The sequence below is a fragment of the Nothoprocta perdicaria genome, unplaced genomic scaffold, assembly GCF_003342845.1.
Source record: "Nothoprocta perdicaria isolate Ctin4 unplaced genomic scaffold, notPer1 scaffold_2, whole genome shotgun sequence".
Classification (NCBI taxonomy): Eukaryota; Metazoa; Chordata; class Aves; order Tinamiformes; family Tinamidae; genus Nothoprocta; species Nothoprocta perdicaria.
This window is the reverse complement of record NW_020455204.1, coordinates 4,144,318-4,165,525: the sequence shown is the minus strand read 5'-3', so window position 1 is coordinate 4,165,525 and position 21,208 is coordinate 4,144,318. Positions and strand designations below refer to the sequence as shown.

Sequence of the window (21,208 nt, the reverse complement as noted above, 5' to 3'; positions counted from 1 at the left end):
CTTTGATATCGGTGGGAAGAGATGGGGGGTGGGGTAACCATCAAATTAACTCATAAAAGCTGTATTTACAATGAATGGACTTTTTTTTTTCCTGTCTGTCATTATCATCTTGTCGGTAACCCAGTGACCCTGATTATCATGAAGCTGTTTACAAGGTTTAGGTTAATTGGATTTCTTTAACTATTTCCCAGAGCTGTGAGGAGCCCTAATTCACTGCAGTGGAGTTCAAGCAGCGTAACACAACAGGCTCTGCAAGGAGACAGGCTTCTTCCAAAAGGAAGTCATTTTATTCCCTAGCACAGCAGCATGTACCTATCATCTGGTTTAATATTATATCTTTCATATGTATGTGTTTAGCTGCCACTTGTGTTGTCAATACGCAAATTACCTTTTGCACCATCAGCTAGAAATTAGGCATATTTTCAATGAGACAGGCTTTGAAATGTCYTTTTTTTTCTTCAGGTCAATAGCAGCTTCACATGTTTTTATGTGAAGAATCATGGGTAAAATAGCTGTGCATTGCATGGCTGCCTAAATAAACGAGACAGGAGGATGTAGTTGGGTGAGATCAGGACAGTACTTGTCTGTGCTTGGCTTTCATCTTCTCAGGATGCACRCTTGTTCTTTAATGGCACAACATTGCACCCTCCAGGTGCAAACTGTAATTGCAGGTCTGAAGATAACCAGTTTGTTTGATGAGAGCTGTGTTTTCGTGAGCAAACCTTCTTAAATTCTCCTCTAGCATTACTCACCTGTTTTTTTCCTCTTCTTTTTCCAGGCTTCTGTAGGCTCTGAGAAGCTGTTCTCCCCTGCAGCAAATAAAGGTAAGTGATTTGGAGGAATGCTTTCCTTATCTTAAAGCAAGAGATTTGAGTGCATGAAACTGTCAACAACATTGTGCAGATAACAGGACGTCGGTTTTGTCCATGCCTATAATTTTGCTGCACAGACTGTCATAAAGATGAGCTTTCCAGGCTTGCAGTGACTGAGGTGAAACGCAGAGCCGCATTGTCTGCGTGCAGGGCGGGACTTCTCCCCCGCAAGTCGGATTCATAACAAATGTCTTAAGGAGGAGGATTACTAACAAAGGCAGARCCAGCCTTTACTGGAGGGGGATGTGCTGTTTTCCTGTAATACAATCAAATCCTCATTTCTTTCCACCCGAGCAGTATTTCAGTGCTCTCTGTGTTGTTCTCACAAGGATGTGCACATCTGGCTCCTGCCGGTGTGCACAGAGCATTTGTGTCTGCACGTCTCAGTTCTCCACGGTGAGCTGGAAGGTGCTCGGCGTGTTGCAGGATTTCAGCCTCTAGCTCCCACTATTACTTTTAATTGAGAGTTACCTGTGATACTCATCGGGTGTTGCTAAGAGACTGGGCCTGTTAAGGTTCCCTTTGGGAGTTAGAGTGACATATTTCTAAATACACTGAGCCCTGCTTTGAGGACTCAGTCTGTCTCTAAAACAAGGCAGCTCTCTAGTTTGAAAGACAAAATGTGTGTGATTGAAAGCATTATGCTGGGAATGGCTCCACTTTGTCATGCAAGGAGGTTGACGTTACTGCTCTGAATGAATTGCCAGGCAGTRTAGCTGTTGTGCAGCCTTCCTGGTACTGAGCTACGGAATAAATCAGTGCAGAGCAGTAATGAATCCTGGGGACGTACAAATGCCTTGAAGAGGGGAGATGAGGCCCATTAATAAGAAGTGATGAAATAACCTCCTCGCATTCTTTCAAGAAGGCCAAGAGAGGAATAATTTGCAGTTGTGTAGGAGTAGGTGCTAGCCGTGGAGAGGCGTTTGGGTTGCTGTCTGCTCCTTCACCTGGAGCCAGGCCCGGTTTAGAGCTTGTGCTCTTTAGCGTTAAGGGTTCTCTGTCTTTCCAAGCCTTGCAAATTTTCCATGCCAAATGTGGAAACTGATGACAAGCCCATTATGTTATTATATTTGCAGATATTTTTACAAAAGCGTGCAGCTTTATCTGGGGGAAGGAGGGAAGTTTGAACAAATGGTGGGTGGGGAAGAGCATTTATCGTCTCTTGGCCTTGGCTCACTGATACGGCAAACCAGATTGCCCGTACAGCACTGCCTCAGCAAAACAAGAATCTTGCCATCCTGAACAAATGTGTGGCACAAAGATCTGGGAGAGAGGCTTATGCTGAAGTGTTAGCAGCTTTGTTGGCTCTTCTTGCTGAAGCCTGAGATCCCCTACTCCTTCCTATCGCAGAGCAGCTCTGCAACATGAGTTTTCAAAATACTGCTTCATCATAAAGTTAAATGTGTGAATGGCTGTGAATTTGCTGTCTTGAAGTCTGTGTTCACTGCTGTTTATATGCCTGTAACTTAAGGCTGCTCCTGTTTAGTKTGCTGTGGGTAGAGCTGTTGCCAGTTTTGGGAAGGTTTGGGTCCAGATTATAGTTCTTGTCTTGGTCATGTCTTTTCCTCTCCCATGTGTGCTGGTGGTGCTGATCTGCATGARCTGGATTGTAGGCCAGGTTTGCTGGGGGCTGCCTGCGCTTTTGTCACAGCGCTAGTGTTGAGAGACAAGATTAATTCGCCTCAGCAAGATTTTGTGCAGAAACCCAAACAGTGCTAAATCCTAACCCTAGCCCTGTTACCATTCCTGCAAGAGAAGAGCCAGAATTTCTCTCTCGCACATGCAAATGAAAGCTGCTCCGACTCGGCCAGTCTCGGAGATGCCGTATGGCAGGGAGAAAGTGACTTTCAAAGTGTTCCGCTTAAATTCCTTTTCCCAGATAAGAGCGTTGATTTAAGGCCCCAGTTCATAAGGACTGGAGCTGTGGTGCCAGTGCAGGGAGAGGATTAGTTCAACACGGTTTCCTGGTGTGCACACACGGGGCGGCACGTGCGTGTTGTCCCCCGTGGGCACGGTGCCCCTCTTTTGTCAACACTTAGGGCCTTTTTGGAGAGAYATTAACTGGCAAGTCTGCAGCATCTATGCTACAGTGGTTAATGGAGGTAACCGGGCTTTTAAAACACCATCAAGTGATTCACTGTGTGGTGCAACACCCCCTATTTTCCATGGAGCTTCCCTGGGGATGTGTTTGGCCCTGTGTGTTTGTTTTATGCTGTCCTTGCGTATCAGCAGCTTAGCGGTGCAATTAAGTATTAAGACGGACGGTTTTCACTTATTTGAGCCCGTAACAGCTGTAAAACGTAACCTTTGACCATATTTCAGAGCCCCACAAGAGGCCCGAGGAGCCCGGGCTTTTGTTCTGTGCTGTGTGCAGTGTCTGTCCTCACCTCCTTGGAGCCACCGGGTCAGTGACTGCTGCCAACACGAGCCCCTGTGCGATGCCAGATGCGCCGCGGAGATGTCCCCGTCTGGGCACGATGGCCATTGTGCAGGGAGAGAGGTGGCCCGACCCGGGCGACCTCGGCGGCCGCAGCTGCCAGACAGGCTGGATAGGGGCTCTCTGCGCCGCGTGCGGAAAGAGAGAGTCACTCGAGTGAATCCTCCGCGTCAGGATGTGGCCGCTAAAGCGCAAGCCGAGCGCCGCGATCCGCTGCCCTCACGGGTCGTTGTTTCCTGCCCTAGGAAAGCATTTGTTCCGCAAACTTGCGGCTGCGGTGCAGAGTTACAGGGACATTGCCTGCCAAGGGCCAGGTGTTATATCCCCCGCTGAATAAATCAGTATACAAATAATAAAGCTCTGTTTGTTCCTTCATGCCATTCCCCTCCCAGGGGGATCTCCCTGCCAGCCTGTGTGTTCTCCTGAAGGGCAAGTGCGTTGCAGGGCCCCAGAGATCTGGCCAAGAGCTGTGACTCTGTCCTTGTCGGCAGCAGGGTGAGGGAGATGCTGGTGACCAAGGTGAGGGCAGGAGGGTTTGTGCTCTGCAGCGGCGAGGGGCACCCCAACCCTTGCATAGTTGGAAGGACCACGGCCTGCGGGTTGTAGCGATGTCTTCAAGTGTTGGAGGTTGTTGGCATTTTAAGGAGCTTGGGGATGTGTCCCAGCTGCTGCTCCCTTTTGGTAGACTCTTCCAGTGAGGTTTCACTGAGGAGAGGTGGTTACTCCGTCTTCTGCTGCTTCTTGCTGCGGGCCTGCTGTGCTCAGGCCAGGCGGTCCTCAGTGAAACAGAGAGATTTTGCCTTTTGCTCCAAAATAACCTAGAAACAGAGTCCTTGAGGCTCAGGACATCAGTGGAGTTGTCATCTGAACCAAGCTACTCTCCTGGAGCAGTGTGTGGATGAGGATGAAAGAGGCCTCTTAAAATAGATGTTTCCCACGTGAGTTTGGCATTGGCAAAGAGCACCAACAAGGGGAACGGCTATTGCAGCGAGCGGGACCCTCGGGTAGCCAGGCGGCCACGGGGCAGTGGAGGCTGGGCTCGTTGCTGGGGCTCCCATGAGATGCRGCACGGAGGAGCAGGGCAACCCAGAGAGTCCCTGGCTGGGAAGCTGCTCTCGGGAGACCCGGAGCTGCCCCGGGCAGGCCGGGCGCTTGCTGAGCTCCGTGCCTTGACTTTCCCCTCCTGCAAAATGAGGAGCAGTGCTTGTCAGCCCGGAATGTGAGAGACTTAATTAATGAATGTTTATCAAGCGATTATCAAGAGATCCTTTTAATGAGAGATTCCATAAACAGCGCAAGGCTTCRTTTTCACGGCAGTAATAAATAGCAGCGAAAATAAATCTTCTCCTTCCCCCGCATACGYGCCCCCCACACACCCCTAGGAAAAAAGATTGCTCGCCCTCCGCTCCCGCTTCTCCCCGGGTTTCCAGGCGGAGGCCTTTGAAGTGCTATCTTTCATCAGGAGCTGTACGCAGCCTCAAAGCTCTGGAGCTCGCCGCCTGCGTCTTATCCCTGTGACAAGAGGGAGGCGAGCTCTCCCGGCATGGCGCGGCACGCGGGGCCTAATTGTCAGCCCTGGGACGCGCCACGGCCGCCCGCCCCAGCGGGACGAGGCAGCTTAGGGTCCTTTGAAGTTGCTTGCCTTTATTTCCTGTCCTCTTGACCACAGAACTGTGCCTTGGGCCAGCGGGAGAGATTGCTTGTTCGGAGACGACGCCGAGCCCTGACAAGCACATCTGAACCGGAGGAGAACCCTTGTTCCTCCGAGATCAGTGCGCCTTCATTTTGTTGCCTTAAGGGGACTCTCTCCTTTTGCTCTCTTCTTCTTCTTCCCTTTTTTCTTTTTTTTTTTTAAATTCACTAGACTGTCACGCTAAATCATTTTAAACGCCAGAAATCTAAAACCTTCAGTGTAGGACACTGTTAAAACTGATACTTATTCCTGCAAGATGCTSCAAGAGGGGGAAGGAGAGGCAGCGGGGCAGGGCCAGGAGGGTTGGGGCTGGCTCTTGGAAGGAGCCAGGTCGGGCAGGAAAGCATCTCAGCAAGGCAGGGGTCCACATAACATTGAGCTGCTTCTGTGATGAAGCCACTTTCAGAACCTCGACATTACTGTGCTGCTCTGCACGGGATGAAGGTCACCATACGCACAGAGCAAACAAGCCTCACTGTACCCAGGCAGGCAATTAGCTGTATTTTACACAAATGCAGGTCAGAGAAATACCATAAATTTCCCCAGTTTCCTGTGTGGAGTCCATAGCAGGATCTGAAATTGAGAAAAAAAACAAAGATGCCTCCAATTTCTTGATCTCAGCTCTACCCCCAGGTTTTGTTTGCATTTGGATGAGGTAACCRTCCTTTGTTTTTTAACTGCTTAGCCCATCAGGACTTGACGAAGATGATAATTTACAGCTGAATGTTTGGCCAAGAGTCCAGCGTAATTACAGACATGCAAAAACTTCCACAGCAGCATGTGTAGTAATAAAAAAATAAGTACTGCATTTATTTAGATAGCAACCACATTGCTATGATTTATACAGCACTCAGGATGCTCTGCAGCTGCTCTGCTCCCCATGTTGCATCTCTTGTGGTTTTATCACAGTCTTACAGTATGCTGTGTTTTTCATGGTGTGCTGCACCTCAGAGGACTTTATGAGAATCTACATTTTAATTTCATTTATTTTCTAAGCGAGATTTTAGTTATCTTGGCCACAGAGAAGAGCCTGACTCTTCTGGGCTTAAAAAACAACAGGCATTTGTAAAGAACCTCAAATGTGTTRGTTTTAAATCTTATTTTAAAGATGGCTTGTGATTTCTAAGTGCTTTTGGCTGGCAACACCGAGTTATTGCTGTATCCCCGCATGGGAGGCGTTCCAGGCATCCGCCTTTTGAAAAGGTCTATCTCATTTTGTCACCACCTGGATTAGTACTTCAGCTTTCTGGCCTTCCTGCCTATGTGTATGTATTATACAGTGACCTGGGAAGGAGAAGGAATTTGATTTTCAAACAATGTGGGCATGCAAGATTATCACGCAAGTAGCAGCCAGTTAGCGGCATTTCAGAACAGCACCAAGCACAGAAAGTGGTGCAGGGAGCACAGCCTTTTAGTCTTCTTGCAATTTTCTCATTTTGCAGGCTCTGGAAAGCWMTCTCAGGCTTCCCTTGGGGAGCAGGAGTCTCCTCTGGCATCAATTTCTCCCCTGTTCRTTGCTTGGCAGTATTTATGTTATACATATATGTATTTAACAGTAGTCAAACCATCACCATCTCCCTGTGTAATGTAGGGGATATTTATTGAACCATGCTTTCTGGTTAACTTGATAAAGCTCGGCTGRCGTTAGTTAGTGTGCAAGGATGGAGCATTTAGTGGGGTTGTGTTACGTGCCTTGCAACGCTCGCATAGCCGTGCGTGCACAGGCGAGCTCGGCTTGCACCCATTGCCATGCGCCGTTATCTCCGGGTCCTGTCCCTTGTGCGAGCCAGCACAGAGCCAGCCTTGTAGCTAGGGCTGCAGCCAGGAGAGTTGAAAAGTTGAATTATAAACACTTCCAGGCCTTCTGGTTGGTGTCTTGTGTTTTGTTTTGTTATTTTAAGGATGTGGGGTGTGTTGCTGCATTCCTGTCAGTGGGATTAGAATGAATAGAGGCAATACTGTAGGAGATAAAATGTGTTTAATTATTTATTTGAGTATTACAGACTGAAATTGCTTTTTGATTTAAAGCATCCAAGTTATGGATATGTTTTGGAGTAGCGAGAGGCACATGGAAACATATATATATGCACAATTACCCAGGGTAATGTAAGAAGTCTCTTTGTTCGGACGCCCTTCCTCTGCAGAATTTGTTCATTTCCTTCAAGATTTTAAATTTCAAATGCAGCCTTGTTAAGTATCAGGGAAAGCTAACTGCATGCTGTGCCTTGCCCACCAAAACATAAATAAAATAAATAAAGTCTTCGTTGTATAAATGTTATGAAGTGGGTGGTTTATTTTCTTTAATTATACTTTATATTTAAAATAAACTGTAAAAGCAAAAYAGTATATACTCAAACAGGCCAGCACAAGCTTATATTGATCTAGTAGGCAAATTTTAAGATTTTTTTTTTCAGTTTGTGAAAAAGTAGACAAAAGGACCATCAAATAGTAAATGCAGGAGATGTGAGGGGGGGAAAAGCCATCCAAACACTTACAGCAGTTTACATTAGCCAAACTCTTAGAGGGTGTGTGAAAGATAGGGTGGTTTTTACTCCGTGTTTATAGCTTTCTTATCTGCTTTCCTGCGTAGCAGGAGCCATGCTGGGGGTCCCGGCGCCACCGGGGCAGGAGTCCCTCGTGGGCACGGCGGGAGGCGGGCGCCATGGGGCAGGCTGGCAGCCGCCCCGGAGCTGCTTCAGCCCTCACACTGTGGCCTCTTGTCCTTGATTCTTCCTTTAAAATACCTTCGAGGCATGTTATTTATTTATTTATTTTATTCCTGGCACGAGCACCTCGACGCCTTCCTCTCGCCTGGCCTGCCCTCTGGGAGCAAGGCCTGAGCCTGTGTGGGGCCCGGCTGCCCCCCACTGGGCAGTGGCACTGCTCTCTGGCAACCTGGGCTGCCACAGAATTGTATTTTTATGCTTTTTTTTTTTTTTTTTTTTTTTAACATTAGCTTTGTTTGAAATGTCTTGGGAGAACTGTCCAGCCCCGTCGCCTTGGTGAGGAGGCAGGAGGCCATTTTGAGGACATCCCCCACCTCTTCAACAGAGGCTCCCGCCATTTTCTTTCCTTCCCCTTCACATCCACACCCGCAGCATGGATTATCCCGTTCATTCCGCTGTCTTGCTGCCCGTCCTCCCTCTTGTCCCACAGGGCCTATGAGCACGCCCCAGGGTCTTCCCTCCACCACCAGCCCCGGGCCACGTCCATACTAACACTATTGACGTTCCCGGTTTACTTGGGCACACCCGGACGTGTCGGAGAACGGCCCTTGGCAGGCAGTTCATGTCCGTGCCTTTTCAAAGGATACTTGTTCTCCAGGTTCCTCCCTCCCCCCCAGCACAGTAAATATTTTCTTGTGAATCTCTGGGACAGACAAGTGACTGCAGTGCTTTCAGTTCATTTATTTGCCTTAAATTGATGGCAAAGTCTTGCAGGAGGTAATAGGAAATTAAAAGCTTTCTCTCCATATATTTTTTTAACTGTCCTGCAAAATTTATTGCAGTGTTATATCCCTGCTATGGGATTCTGTCGGACAGTTCAAAAAGCCTTTGGAAAGGTTCTCATTCGCCATTAAATTTTAAAAGTTATTGAAGTAATTTTTATGGAGCCCTATTAAGTTTCTGAAGAAACATATTGGTTTCATCACTAATAAATTCTTTAAGGCTTATCCATAAGGGAATAGTCAGACTTCCAGATCTCTCCAATGAAATGGACATTAACTTTTTGCCCTGTTGGAGATGTATTCTTGCAAGATATTAGCAAGGTGAGCTGCAAAGCCAAGAAAGCCTGATTACATGGGCAGTGCATCTGCTAACAGTGTGAAATGGTGGGTCCTTCACAGCTCAGCCTGCTGCATTTTGGGTGGATATTTCAAAAAGAAAAAGGTTTTGTTTGTTTGTGTAAGTGGGAAACAAGATTGCAGTTGGGAACTGTTGTAACTGGGAGAAGTAAAGCCTTGGAAAACAGGGAAGGTGTGCAGCTTGGAAGTCCTTGTTTCCTCATAGCCAGTAATGCTTTCAAGGGCTGCTAAAAATAGTATGTTCACTGTGCTTCTACACTCCATCAGAAAATGCACAGAGAGAGTTACTCCGAGTAAAAAGAAAGTATCAGGCTGGGTTTGTGCTCATCTTCGTGCTCACAAAATTTTGCATTTCACATGCAATCACATAGCCACCTGATGGCAAACCAGTGGGCTGGGAGGAAAATAAAATTATGTAATTGTTGTTTTCCTTCAGTTTTGTTCCTCCTTCTGTTGTTTTCCTTCAGTTTTGTTCCTCCTTCTGTTTTGCATAAAGAAGGCTATTTATGTCTCAGTGGGTGTGGAGTTTGGTAATAAGCAGATATCTACAAACCTGCATCTGCTGCTTTGGTCTCTCCTTGGTTTGTTCTGTGTTTGTGTATTTATTGATGATCTGGTGCTGAGAGAAACCTGCCTCTTATCTCTTCCTGCCTCGTGCCATGAAATCTGCAGAAGAGTTTGTCCAGCAGAGCACYTGAGTGCTTTTCCTCACAGCATCTTTGTAGGCAAGGGTAGGAACAGGCAGCCTTAGAAAAGGTCCCATCAARGCCACCTAAACACCACTGAGCCTTGAGTGTTGAACTGCAGTGGAAAAGCCAGAGGCTGTTCACTGGGACGCTGTCTGCAAAGCAAGGTGGCAGAAAAAGGGCCAGCCATGTAGGGTGAAGCAGCCAACTGCTTAATTTTCTTGCCGCTGTGTGATTTGGCTCCCAACTAGCTGAGCTGTCCTTGGCTGGTTGCTCTCCAATGTGCTTGGTATTCTCCAGACACAGTGATGGGCACCCAACAGTGCAAGTTCTGTAGAGACAACCTGATTAATACAGGCTTACTGGTGGGAGGAAGAGACTTACAGTGCAAGTGTTGGGGATTTATACAATAGTAAACATTGTCATTATTTTTATTCAACCAGCCTTTAAAACTTGGGTAGAAACCTGAAACCACCAGCTAGCATGTGGATTACATTCTGTACTGGTCAGTTTAATAGTCAAACTAGAACAGCTTATAGCTTTTATTGGATCAGCAAACAAAAATTCTGAGCATAATGCACCTTTTGGCCTGAAATCTTTGCATCGGAGGCCAGGCTCTGGTCTCTTATGTCAGCCCAGCAGTGCAGGCTGTAAAACAGAGCACAGAGGACTCCCCCCCGCCAGTGCCAATGTAGTTAGCCAAATGTAGTCTCAAGGCCAGGGCAGAAAAGGGTCTGGCTGCAGTGATTCTGAGCAGCAGAGCACCCTTTTGCAAGTCATACAGATGGGGGTTATTTAGAAAGACTCAAAGATGCTCTAGATGATAGTGTGAGCTGTACCAGGAGCACAGATGCATCTGAGAGTCCGTCTATAACCTTAAGACTGGTCTGGTGGGAAATACTGGCTGGTCTGCACTGCTTGCTTTCTCTTCCAAGAGCACCATTGTTCTGAATTAGGAATAGGTCAGCAAAGCTAAATACAGACTCAATTTTGAAAACATTGCAGCAGAGGCTCCCCTCTCCTCCCTCCCTTTCCCTGTCCTCCTGACAGTTCAAGGGAACCGGGTCCAGGTTTTTGGCTCGCACCCATGCCTGCTGAATACATTTCCTCACCAAATGGACACGACTATAAACCTCTTTCTGCATCGTTTCCTGTAGGCCTGTACTAAACATGCCACCCAGGTGTCCCTGTCTAAAGCTGCTTCTTGCTGAGTCKGCTTCTGTTGCTGCTGGCGGGCTTGCCGTAGCGTGCTCGCGGCAGGACTCCCATCACACTGTGTTAATTTTAAACAAACAAAGAGCGTGTTGTGATTTGGGAGGGATTTTTTTGCTTTCCATCAGGTCATACCAGAGTTTCTTTTAGAAGAGGAGGAGGCTGGTTTTTGTTTTGTCTTATTTTCCCTTTTCCCCTCTTTTAATGTGATCCCTGCAATTTTGTTTTCACTGAAATATTGACTGGCAGCCTTGCAAATTGCCTGCATGCAGACAGGAGCTTGCCAGCACTGTCTTACTCAGCTAGCCGTCAAGGTTGTGGATTCCACTGTGAGCCGTGCCAGGAAAGCTGTTGATCAAAAATATTCCTAACATCTGTGAGTCCTCCCCATCCAAACGAGATGCAGTTACATTCTCCTTTTCCCTGCATTCCTTCCAGAGTGTTGCTTCAGACACCTAGAAAGCCCTGCTTGCAAATCATAAGATGATCTCTGTTTGATTTGCAATTCCGCTTCCAGCTCTGTCAAAATCCAATGTAAATGTCGCAGCACGCTTCCTGTGCTCACAGCACATGGAAAAACACGAGCCTGCTTGCGGAGAGGAGGCAGGGTGGGTTCCTTTGCCCCGTAATCCTCTGCTCCAGCCGCTGTCCTGCGCTGTCTAGAGCCGCTGTGGTCACAGACCAACAAGGAGGGTCTTGTCAGGGAAGCGGAGGAGGCCGCGGCTCCGAGCAGCTCTGGGCACGTCCCGAGGCCTCGCACATCCGTGTGCGCCCGCTCGGGGCTCCACTGCCGGCTCCCGAGCGGCCCCGGGACACAGCAGCCAGGGAAGAGCCTCATTCCCCTTCAGCCCTGCTCCTACCGCCGCCACCAGAGCACCAGCCAACTCTTAAATAATTAACGTGCCCGGTGGGACAGGAGGAATCAAAAGCTGTTGTGTTCCCAAGTTTTCTCTGGCTCCGGCCGGCACGGCTCACTGTGTATTCTGGCACCTCAGAGCGGGTTTTCCTCCCTCCTTCACCTCCCCCTTATTATCCTGTATGTGTGCTGGACAGGGAAGTGGCGTTCCCAGCCCAGCGGGGGATGGCTGTTATTTCAGACTAGCAACAGGGGAAAAGGAACAGCCTGTTGCCTGATTGATGTTTGTTTTTTGTGGACGGACACCAAACGTTCATTAGAGACGGAAGGTTCGGGAGGGGGGCCGGCGGGAGGAGCCGCGCACTCTTAAGGAACTATTGTACCCATGTGCATGAAACTGGCTCTGCACTTTCTTTGACTTCTGTGAATGTCTCAGCTGTACTGGTTTGGCCCTGGCGACGCTAGGAAAATATACACGCGGCCCAGACCTTGCAGTGAAAGCCATGGGATGAGAGGTCAGGGAAAAGAGGAAGGGGAGGAGAGAACAATGCAGTAGGCTCCTGCTGTAATTAATTTCAAATGTGCTGCTCATCTGTTCTCCTCAGGTTTCAAAGAGAACCGTGAAGGTTTACAGGGCTTTTTCGACAGCATCTGCTGCTTTGCAGCGGTGGGGATAGAAAGACGCCTTTCCTTCCATCTGTGGGTTTGACCAGGCTGGCTGCACGGAGTGCTGAATGCAGCACAAATCGAGGCTGGAAGCAATGCRCGCTCCAGAGGTGATGGAGAGGGAGAGGAAGGGTGGGCAGGGAAGAGCTGCCGCTCTTGGCGTGTGAGCAGTGAAGCCAGGGAGATCTGAGAGGTTGGTAGTGGGTGCAGCAGATTGCAAGAGTCAGGGGGAAGTGTTCCTTTAAATACCAGATGCATAGGGCTGCAGCTACTGGTGCTGCAAAGGTGCCGGGGAAGGTGAACTGCGGGGTGCAGCGCTCCGGAAGGTTTGGGGCACACGAGCCCGACCTGCATTTAATCTTCCCCTGACATGGTGCCTCCCAAGATCTCCCTTTGTGTATCATGTATTTAACCTGTGCTGTTATGGCATCTACAGAAACAGTTCCRGATGATTTGCGTTTCTTAAATCACATCTGCTGAATTGTGCTGCTTTTTAGCTGTATGATATATATAAAAAAGTGGCTTTGCATCTGTCGCAGTATCATCCTTGTTGTCAGCTCCTAGTATTGATGAAGTCATGCAATTGTGGCAGTAAAGAGAGATGAAACAGTCCTATTAGATGATTGACTTCTTTCTCCTCAGGAAGATCATCCACATGTTAATTGAATAGCTCTATAGATCTATCTAGCTGCATAGCCACAAGAATCAGTAAAACAAAAATTTAACCTGCTCTAAACCAGTGTTACTGCTTTTGCAGCTACATTTTCAAATTGCTTTTTGCTTAGAAGCTTCCACCAAGTCTTGACACTGGTGGATAATGACCTCCATTTGAAACACGTGGCTACTTTATGGTGCTTAGCTCTTAGMAAAACCAACCTCCGTATCAGCTGGTGAATGTTTCTGAAGTTTGGCCATAAGGAAAACATTTCTGTAGGGTAAGGGATGAGGGTGTTCTCTTTCCTGGTCAGAAATTAATTCGATGCAACCACAGCATGTTGAATACCCCGAAGGTGCTTGACATGAGTGCTTGTTTGCAATGMAGGCTTTCTCCCAAGTACCAGTGTTGATGTGTGATGAGGAAAGCTTGACCATRCAACAATAAATGTTTATGTGATTCTTGGGGCTGTAAATACTGCAGTGACGTAATGGCAAATACCTTCTTTTGTAGGCTTCCGAACTGAAGAGACTTTGTAGTACTGCTGTAGGACTGGGTTCTGAAAAGTGTTCAGTGGTAGCACATCAGCAGAGAGACGTGCAGATCACAGCAGCTCCTGCGAGTGGGGACAGGAGGGCATGTGCACCTTAAGTGACTTCAGTGCGGGTTGTCAGCAGCCCGGACTGCTGCAGAAGAGCAGAGAAACAGGCAGAAGCCCTAGGATGTGGCCAGTTCTGCAAGGCTGCAGACACCGCTTACCTTTCTCTCGATAAATCACCTCTGCAGGAAAGGAAAGTCACATTTGGAAGAGGTTCAACAGCCTCACCCCTAGCCCGGCTTTGTGGAGAGAAACTCGTATGAAAAAGGAGGGAGAGCTGAGTCTACTCCAGGTTTAATTTCCTGGTCCTCCTTCGTAGGAAGAAATATCACTTCCTTTTAGCTCTTGAGCAAACAACTGCACTGGCCACATAAGAGCGAAGCATCCCTTAGATCGCGCTCAGATAAGCCTGGATTCCAGCATTCGCTCTTAGCCACGGATGTTTTTGTACCTTGCGCATGCCAACTAATACAGAGAAGGAGCAATACCTGTGGTCTCTGCAGAAAGCACGTCTCAGACTCCTCTGCTCTTAGCCGGAATGGGGATTGGATCCTAATTCCTTGCACAGAGGGAGCAGCCATAACAGCACTTGGGAGCTCGGCAGGAGTTGTTTAAATCCTCGCCCTCGGATCTTGGCTGTGCCACTCCAGCTTGTCACCTCTCTCTCCTCCTGTTTTGACAGTGAGGAAAAGAGCAAGGCAGATAGCAAGGCTCGAGATTGGAGGTGGAGAGGGAGCTGCTATCTCAGTACTGCAGTTCTTTCCCTACCTTCGAGGAAATTTTGTATCTCCAAGTGSCACACAGCAAACCCAGCTTTTTTTAACCATGCCCTGGGGGTTGTTTCCTAATTAGACTTCTTTACATGTCAATTATAATGCAGCAGATCATGTTACATTGTTAGCCTCAGTACATTGCAGTGTTTTTCTCCTAGGATGAGGGTCATAAAGTTATTGTAGGAGAGGGTTTAGCTAATAAAATGAAAACCCCGAGGAGGATTCTGCAGGTCTTCCTGACCTTGCACAAAACTTGGTTCAAGCGCCACACGGTTTCAGTGTGGGCTGAAAAAGACRGCAGCTTTGCTGGTTTTACGAAGCTGCAACTCAAGACGTGGAGACAGACACAGCTCCGCTTGTATGTGGCCCTGCAGGCTCTGGATGTGCCACGGAATTCCCAAAATTCCCCACGAAGCGGGTGGAGACACCGGCGAGAGCAGCCGCAGGTGCCAGGGAGCCGCCGGCGTACGTGGCAGGGGCAGATGGCCCTGCCGCCTCGGCTACTCCCCTGGGTGCTTCATAAAACCACAGGGACCAGAATTTTCTCCTGCTTTTATTAGTTACAAATGATTTTTCTCTCCGTTAAAGGACTCCCACCACCTGTTCCAGCAAGCTAGGRAGGTTTGTTTTAAAAGCCCATCTAGTTCTTTAAAAGGAAGCGGGGAGGACGGGGGTGCCAGGAGCATTTTACTGCTAAGATATTGCGTCTGGAGATGCGCGAGGGAAGAGCAAGAGCAAGGAATCCTGCAGGGAGGTATTAAACGAGGCCCTTTTGTTTCTTTCCTTGTAGAGCGTAAAATGCCCAAGGCATGAATGCTCTGTTCAGATTACTCTTGAACATTTTAAATGTCTGTTCTGGTAATTTGTAAAATGAAGGGGTGGGCAACTCCTTATACTAGGAAGAAAAGGGAGATTTCCACTGGCGTGCTGAGCATCCAGCAGCAGTAATAAGGGAGTTGGTTATTCTGAGCCCTGGGCAAGGAGAGGGAGAGGATGGATGGATCCATCTTGCAGATATAGGGAGATTTTGTCCCTGAAGAAGGGGATTCACATCCCTGGAGAGGAATCCAGGAGGCTGACTGCTCTCCTGGTGCGTTTTTGGAGCCAGTGGAGTCCAGCCTGCCTGGGCTGAGCCTCCAGCAAGCGGCAGCTCTCAGGAGTGCAAGGTCATTGCAGGAATATCCCTGCTGGGCTGCTTGGGAGATGCTGGGATGGGAGAAAAGTTAAGAAAAAGACATAAGTATCTACTGCCTGTAAGGATTATTCCATATTTTTTTTTCTTGCTTCCTGCATCTGTGTCTGAAGTAATGGATGCTCTGCCTCTCATGGCCTAATTTTTTATTTGTGGAGTAATCATAAGGTAGAGTCTGACATTCCAGTAACTCCTTCCATTAACCAGGAGTGAAACCTGTGACAAAAACAGGTACTTTGTTGCATTTTTCGTGCAAAAGTCAAATCTCCCCGTGAGGTCCACAGGAGCCACAACCATGGCATGGAGCAATGCTCCTCTTACCTGTTTTTTGGGGACAAGAATGTGCCTTTATGTAAGATGAAGAGATGTTTTTGCAATTTAGGTAGATAACTAAGAAAACTAGAATGGATAGAATGATTCCCCTTCCGTTTTATGCCTSTGTGTGTGTATCCACGTGGCTTCCTCACTCCTGGCCACCTTCTTGTGCTGAGCAAATACAGCTCCATTTGCTGATAGCGTGAGGAGTCCGGAAAATGGTGTGGATTTTATTAGCTTCAGATATTTGGGCTAGAGGCTCTCGTGCTGTCAGGGCTGAGTCAGACTCCCTGCCAGTTTGAGCAGCGCATATGTAACCCATTTTGCACGTGAATGTGTGAGTGGGGGATGAGGTGGCTCCCTGGAACAAACCACCACAGTTTGGGGTGTTGTCYTCAAAAACAAGATGACAGTGCCCAGTGGCGCCTGAATTTGGATTCTCCGCATGGAAAAAGGAGGCACATCATTTGTCATCATTGGATTGATTAACCTCTTTGGATCGATTAGGACAAATGCATTTCGCAAGAAGAAATCTCATCTCTGCAAGGTTCTACTATTTAATTTCCAATTCATTTAGTATGAACAAAAGCTCCTTAAACCCCTGATAAAAGGTAGAGTTGAGGACCTGCAGCATTGCTGGTGTTCTGTTTCCAAGCTTCTTAGGTGAGGAAGTTATAAATTGTTCTAGTTGTGTTGAGATTTCCTATCACACAAATACTGTGTATTCTTCACACAAAGGGYAGTGCTCCTCAAGTTTGTGTCATGTAGGGGTGATGAGGAGCAGGTGGCTTTGGACACAGGGAAATGCTCCATTCTGGATCCCCAAAAAGCGACTGCAGGGAAATACAGATATATTGAGTGAAGGGAGTTGGCTTCTGGGCTGATTTGAAGTGGAAGCTCTCAGAAATTAGCCTGGGCCCCACTGTCCCTGCCTAATGTGCAGGGATCCAGGATTGCGTGAATTTGCCAAGCCAGAGTTGCCCATTACACCAGGCTCTTGTTTGTGTTTTTACTCTTTGGGGAGAAAAAAAAAAAAAAAAAAGGTGACATGGAGAAGATTTAAAGGAAAAACTTGCAATTCAGTAGAATTTTTGGTGCACATGCCACACATGTGAAAATAAGAATATGAATTTTGCAGCAATTACTGTCTTGGAAAAGTATCTGCAGGCTAAGCCCAGGATCTTGTCTCTTTATTTCACCCCAAATTGAAATAAAAGCATGCAGCAATTTTGTCTGAAGTAATTCCCAKGATTATACTTACAGATGTCGGAGTATGTACTTGTTTGCTACCTAGGAATGAGGTTAATAATGTGGCAGTGCCCACCCAATTACAGCTCCGAGTGTAACGTGAGGAGGGAGCTGGAGCCCTGCATGGAGAAGTGGGGAGGGTGAATGAGCACCACCGCAGCTTACAGCAAACCTGGTTCGCTAAGAAGGTCAAATACATCGGCTGACAGGTCAATGAACACACTACTTAATGACCCCCTGTGCATTATTGAAGTGAATAGTCTTCATACATGTCAGAATCACAGCTATTTCCTGTGTCCTTGACGACCTACAGCTGAAAGTATTGTTTCCATGCAGCAGGCCTGCAGAAATTGGTGCTTAAGGCCAACGGTTATTGCAGGGCCTACTTCAGTGGATGTAACTGGGCTCCAAGGAGTCATCAGGAGAAGAGTGGCGAGCAGGCATTTGAGTTCACGAGCCTTAAATTATTATTTCAGGCTAGCTCTGCAGCAGCCTGTGCAGCCTTGCAACCTTCAGCACCATAAGATTTCTTTCCRCAGTCATAAATCTTAAAAGAAGAGAAGATTCCAGAGTACCTTTTCATAGCAGGGTGTGACTAACATGCAGGACATGTTAGATCTTATCTGGTGTGAAATCTTATATTGCCCTCAAGCATTGTCAGTACCAAAGTATTTCCAAAATTTCTCCTGCCCATTGAAGAATTTATGCTTCCATCAAAGAAGAAAGGTGGAAGGGCCTTTGCAATGGTTTCACACGCTCTGAGACCAGGGTGAGGGAGTTTGCTTTCCCATGGACAAGCAGTAGATGAAATACAGTCTTTTCCTTGTTRCTTACCAAAGCACTCTTCATGCTTTGAAGGAAAAGACAATCATTCCCCAGGTTTTCGGGAGTTTGCCAAGAAGCTCCCCTTCAGATCGTGTTGCTTACTCAGAGTTAGGATCCTGAAGGACCAAGTGAGATAGGAAAGATTTTTTTGARGGTTTTGAGCCAATATCTTCAAACAGAGGGAGCAAAAGCACACAGTCACAGTCTCTTAAAGGCTGAGATGCTACAAACTGAGGAAAGGCTCCTGTATCATAGAGCATTTCTTAGTGGTAGCAGCTACATGTGACTCAATGTCTCTAATTAGTCAGGTTTTGTTGATCTTGGTAAAGGACTTGTTTAAAGAAAAAAAATGGACCTATTTCAGTCTTAAAAAGCAAAAGGCCATTTGAGATTTCCAAATGCTGTCTGCAAACCTTTTTCCTTTTTTTTTTTTTTTTTTTTGCCTGTACGCTGCTTGTCTGTAGTTGTATTTATTTGTTGCTCACACTGTGAATTAAAATGTTGAGGCAGCTCCTGACATGCTTCTCCCAGCGCATCGTTTGGAGGGAATATTTGGTTGCCATAGGGACCAAATCCAAAGGGCACACACCATTCGAGGAAATGTTCCCTCATTAACAACTTGCAGCTTGTCCCTTAAATATTTTAATTATCCATGATACAACTTAAAATGTTGGTGAATGTATTTAGCACGTTAACTTGGGTATTTCAGGCTTTCTCGAAGGTGCCATTACAGCAGGTCTAGAGCTGGATTTTGACCGTGAAAATGGGAATGAGCCATGAGGGTTTTACTGCTTTTGAGCTTACAGGAAAACCTGGCTTTCCAGGTTCACATCTCCTGGACCTCAGAACCTCAATAAAATTAGTGGGCAGAGGTGCCACTGCGAAACTGCCAGCGAAGTGGAAGCCAGAGAGTTTTGAGTGTTGGCACCGTGGTGCTAGTTAAATGCGTGTTGTTTGGCTGCTGGTGGTACAAGCGGAGGAGCAATGTGTCCTGCTGCCTCCAAGCTGCATCTGTGCCTGGAATGAGCAGGGAGGGGAGCAGGAGGCTGCAGGGCATGGGGAGCTGCTCGTGGCGGGAACCTCGAGCGCCGTGTTCCAAATTACAGRCAGGTTATTGCTAACCTGACAGCAGGTGCCAAACAGTGAGAGCTGAACTTCCAAATGAGGAAGGATTTTGTTAATTTGTGCATGGTCAGTCACTCCTTTCAGTTCCTGTTCAGTAAAGACTAAGTCACCTTGCAGCAGATTTTTCCGTTTTTATAACTCCAGCCATAACATTGGGCATGGAAGTTAGTCAAGTTACTGAGACGCTTTCAAAACCCTTCTGTTTGCTGCCCTTTTACATCTTTCAGTTCGAGCTGGAAAGCAGCTCTGGCACTTCAAGTAACGCCTGCACACAGGCAAAATAAATCTTTTTTTTCTGCAGTCCTCTGACATCTAGCAAAAACCATTGCAGGCTTATATCCATTGGAGGTGATTGTTGTTGGCTTTGTTYTCCTCCAAACCTTAAGCAGCAGGATCAAACATGGGGTCTCCTAAACCCGGTGTCATGTGCTGGGACGGTGGTTCTGCAGGGCATGAGGCGTGAGGGAACAGCAGGTCTGGCTGCTTAAGTAGTCCACAAGCTTCCTTCCACAGCATCTTCAGTCCTCTGTGCCAGAGCCCCGGCTTCACTTTGCGCTTGCTTGTCCGTCCTGAAGTCCCTTCCACTTGTTCCTCTTGGTGAAGGCAGCGAATTCCCTGGATTTGTGCACTCATGGGCGAGCTTGATGCCGCTGTTACTTCCATGTGACCAGATCTTCCAGGACCYGTAGTAGCTCCAGCCCAAATGCTCTCAGCTTTTGCTGTTCTTAGTGGTGTGATATCCTTTCCTGCTTTGCACTTAAAGATGAGGAAGCCAGGTCTGTCATATCTGGCTTCCAGCAAGTCCTGATCCCGTTGCTGTTTCAYGTTGAAGCTTGGGGATTTTGAATGGTGTCCATTAAGAACCTAACAGAACATGTGAAGATTAACCTTTGAGTGCTGGGAAATGAGGGTCACACACAGTTACAAACAGTTCTCCAGTTCAGCTAATGCSCAATCCCCGAGTCAAGCGGAGAGACAGCACCTCATCTATGACCTCGGGAAGGTGTGAAAATGAAAGAGGGTTCTTTTTSTCTTGTGTTTTGGTTTTGTTCTTCCCTGAAAGATCATTTTGAAATCGTATGAGTCTTTTCAGGGGCTGAATTTGTATGTGCATGTTAATGAGTCTGTTGAGTGCCTAGGTTCTTCCAGTAGAAATGATTGGAAAGGCAGCCTGGAAGACAGAATTTGCAGGGGGTGATCTTCAGTCACCTGGAGACCAGAGAGAAGCTGTCTTTGAGGAGAGTGTATAGCATGTTGGGTTTGGAGCTGATGCATTTCATACAGACAGCACATGCCACATTCCAGAAAAAAAAAAAAAAAAAAGTTCCCAACATGATTTGATCTTCCTAACTTAGTCCCGGTTTCTGGCCTTCAGACGGGAAGACCGCTTGCTCTGTTCCTTGGGTTCTCTCTGCTTGGGGTGTCTTGAGGAATACCTACTTTCCCAGCCATCCTTCTCTAGCTGTCACCTGGGTGTCTGGCAATTCAAAGCCGAGGTGGGAGCCGGACCTGAAGATCCTTAAGCTGGTGCTGCCCCTCTGCCTGCTTGTGGCCTCAAGTTGCCTGCTTTGAGGTCGCTTCTCCGTGGGTACCTTGGTTGTCATCCAAGGCACTTTGGACATCGCCGGCGAGGGGAAGCAGCGGGATCGGCTGCAGCCTGGAGGTTGCCCTATGAACCCATCTTGATTAGCCTCATGGCGCGGGTCACCACTTAATTGCCTGCCAATAGCTCCCCTAATGAGCAGTGATAGATGGTGCTGGGAGTGAGACCTGAGGGTGTGGGCAGAAATACAGCCCCCTGGAAAGGACAGGGGCCGYGGGAGAGCCCGAACGCAAGCGGATCCTTCTTCATTGTACCGAGACAAGCAGGAGTTACCTAGCTAGGCAGARCGGGGGGTGCTGTGACCCTGCACACACTTGGCTGGTTGGGGTAATCATCCCCCGTTCCCAGCAGAGATGATCTGGTGCTTGGGAATGTTCCTTCTTGCCTTCTTCTGGTTTGGGTTAGTGAATGTGCTTTCCCAGCCAGCCATTGATTTAACTTCCTAGGCTGGGAGCCTGAAAGGTCATTCTCCCTTCTTTGGAACAGGCTCGCTTTCAGATTTTACTTTTAATGATTCTTCGTGTGTTTGGAGTTCTCTGATGTCATTTAAAAAAAAATCAAAACCTTCATAAGATTGTGCAGATGAAACAAAATTGTTGTCTTAGCCCACACAGGGTATTATGCAGCCTGGCAGATCCCTTCCTTGT

At 47.5% G+C, this 21,208-nt stretch overlaps 1 protein-coding gene across 3 annotated transcripts in view; it reads left to right on the top strand.

The window, feature by feature from the left end:
* FBRSL1 (fibrosin like 1) overlaps positions 1 to 21,208 on the top strand; it is a 460,961-nt gene that overhangs the window by 405,942 nt on the left and 33,811 nt on the right. For all 3 annotated transcript variants that reach the window (XM_026037566.1, XM_026037565.1, XM_026037563.1), the window contains one exon: positions 779 to 824. In XM_026037566.1, coding sequence (XP_025893351.1) covers positions 779 to 824 — 46 coding nt within the window. The remainder of the gene's footprint in view (positions 1 to 778; positions 825 to 21,208) is intronic.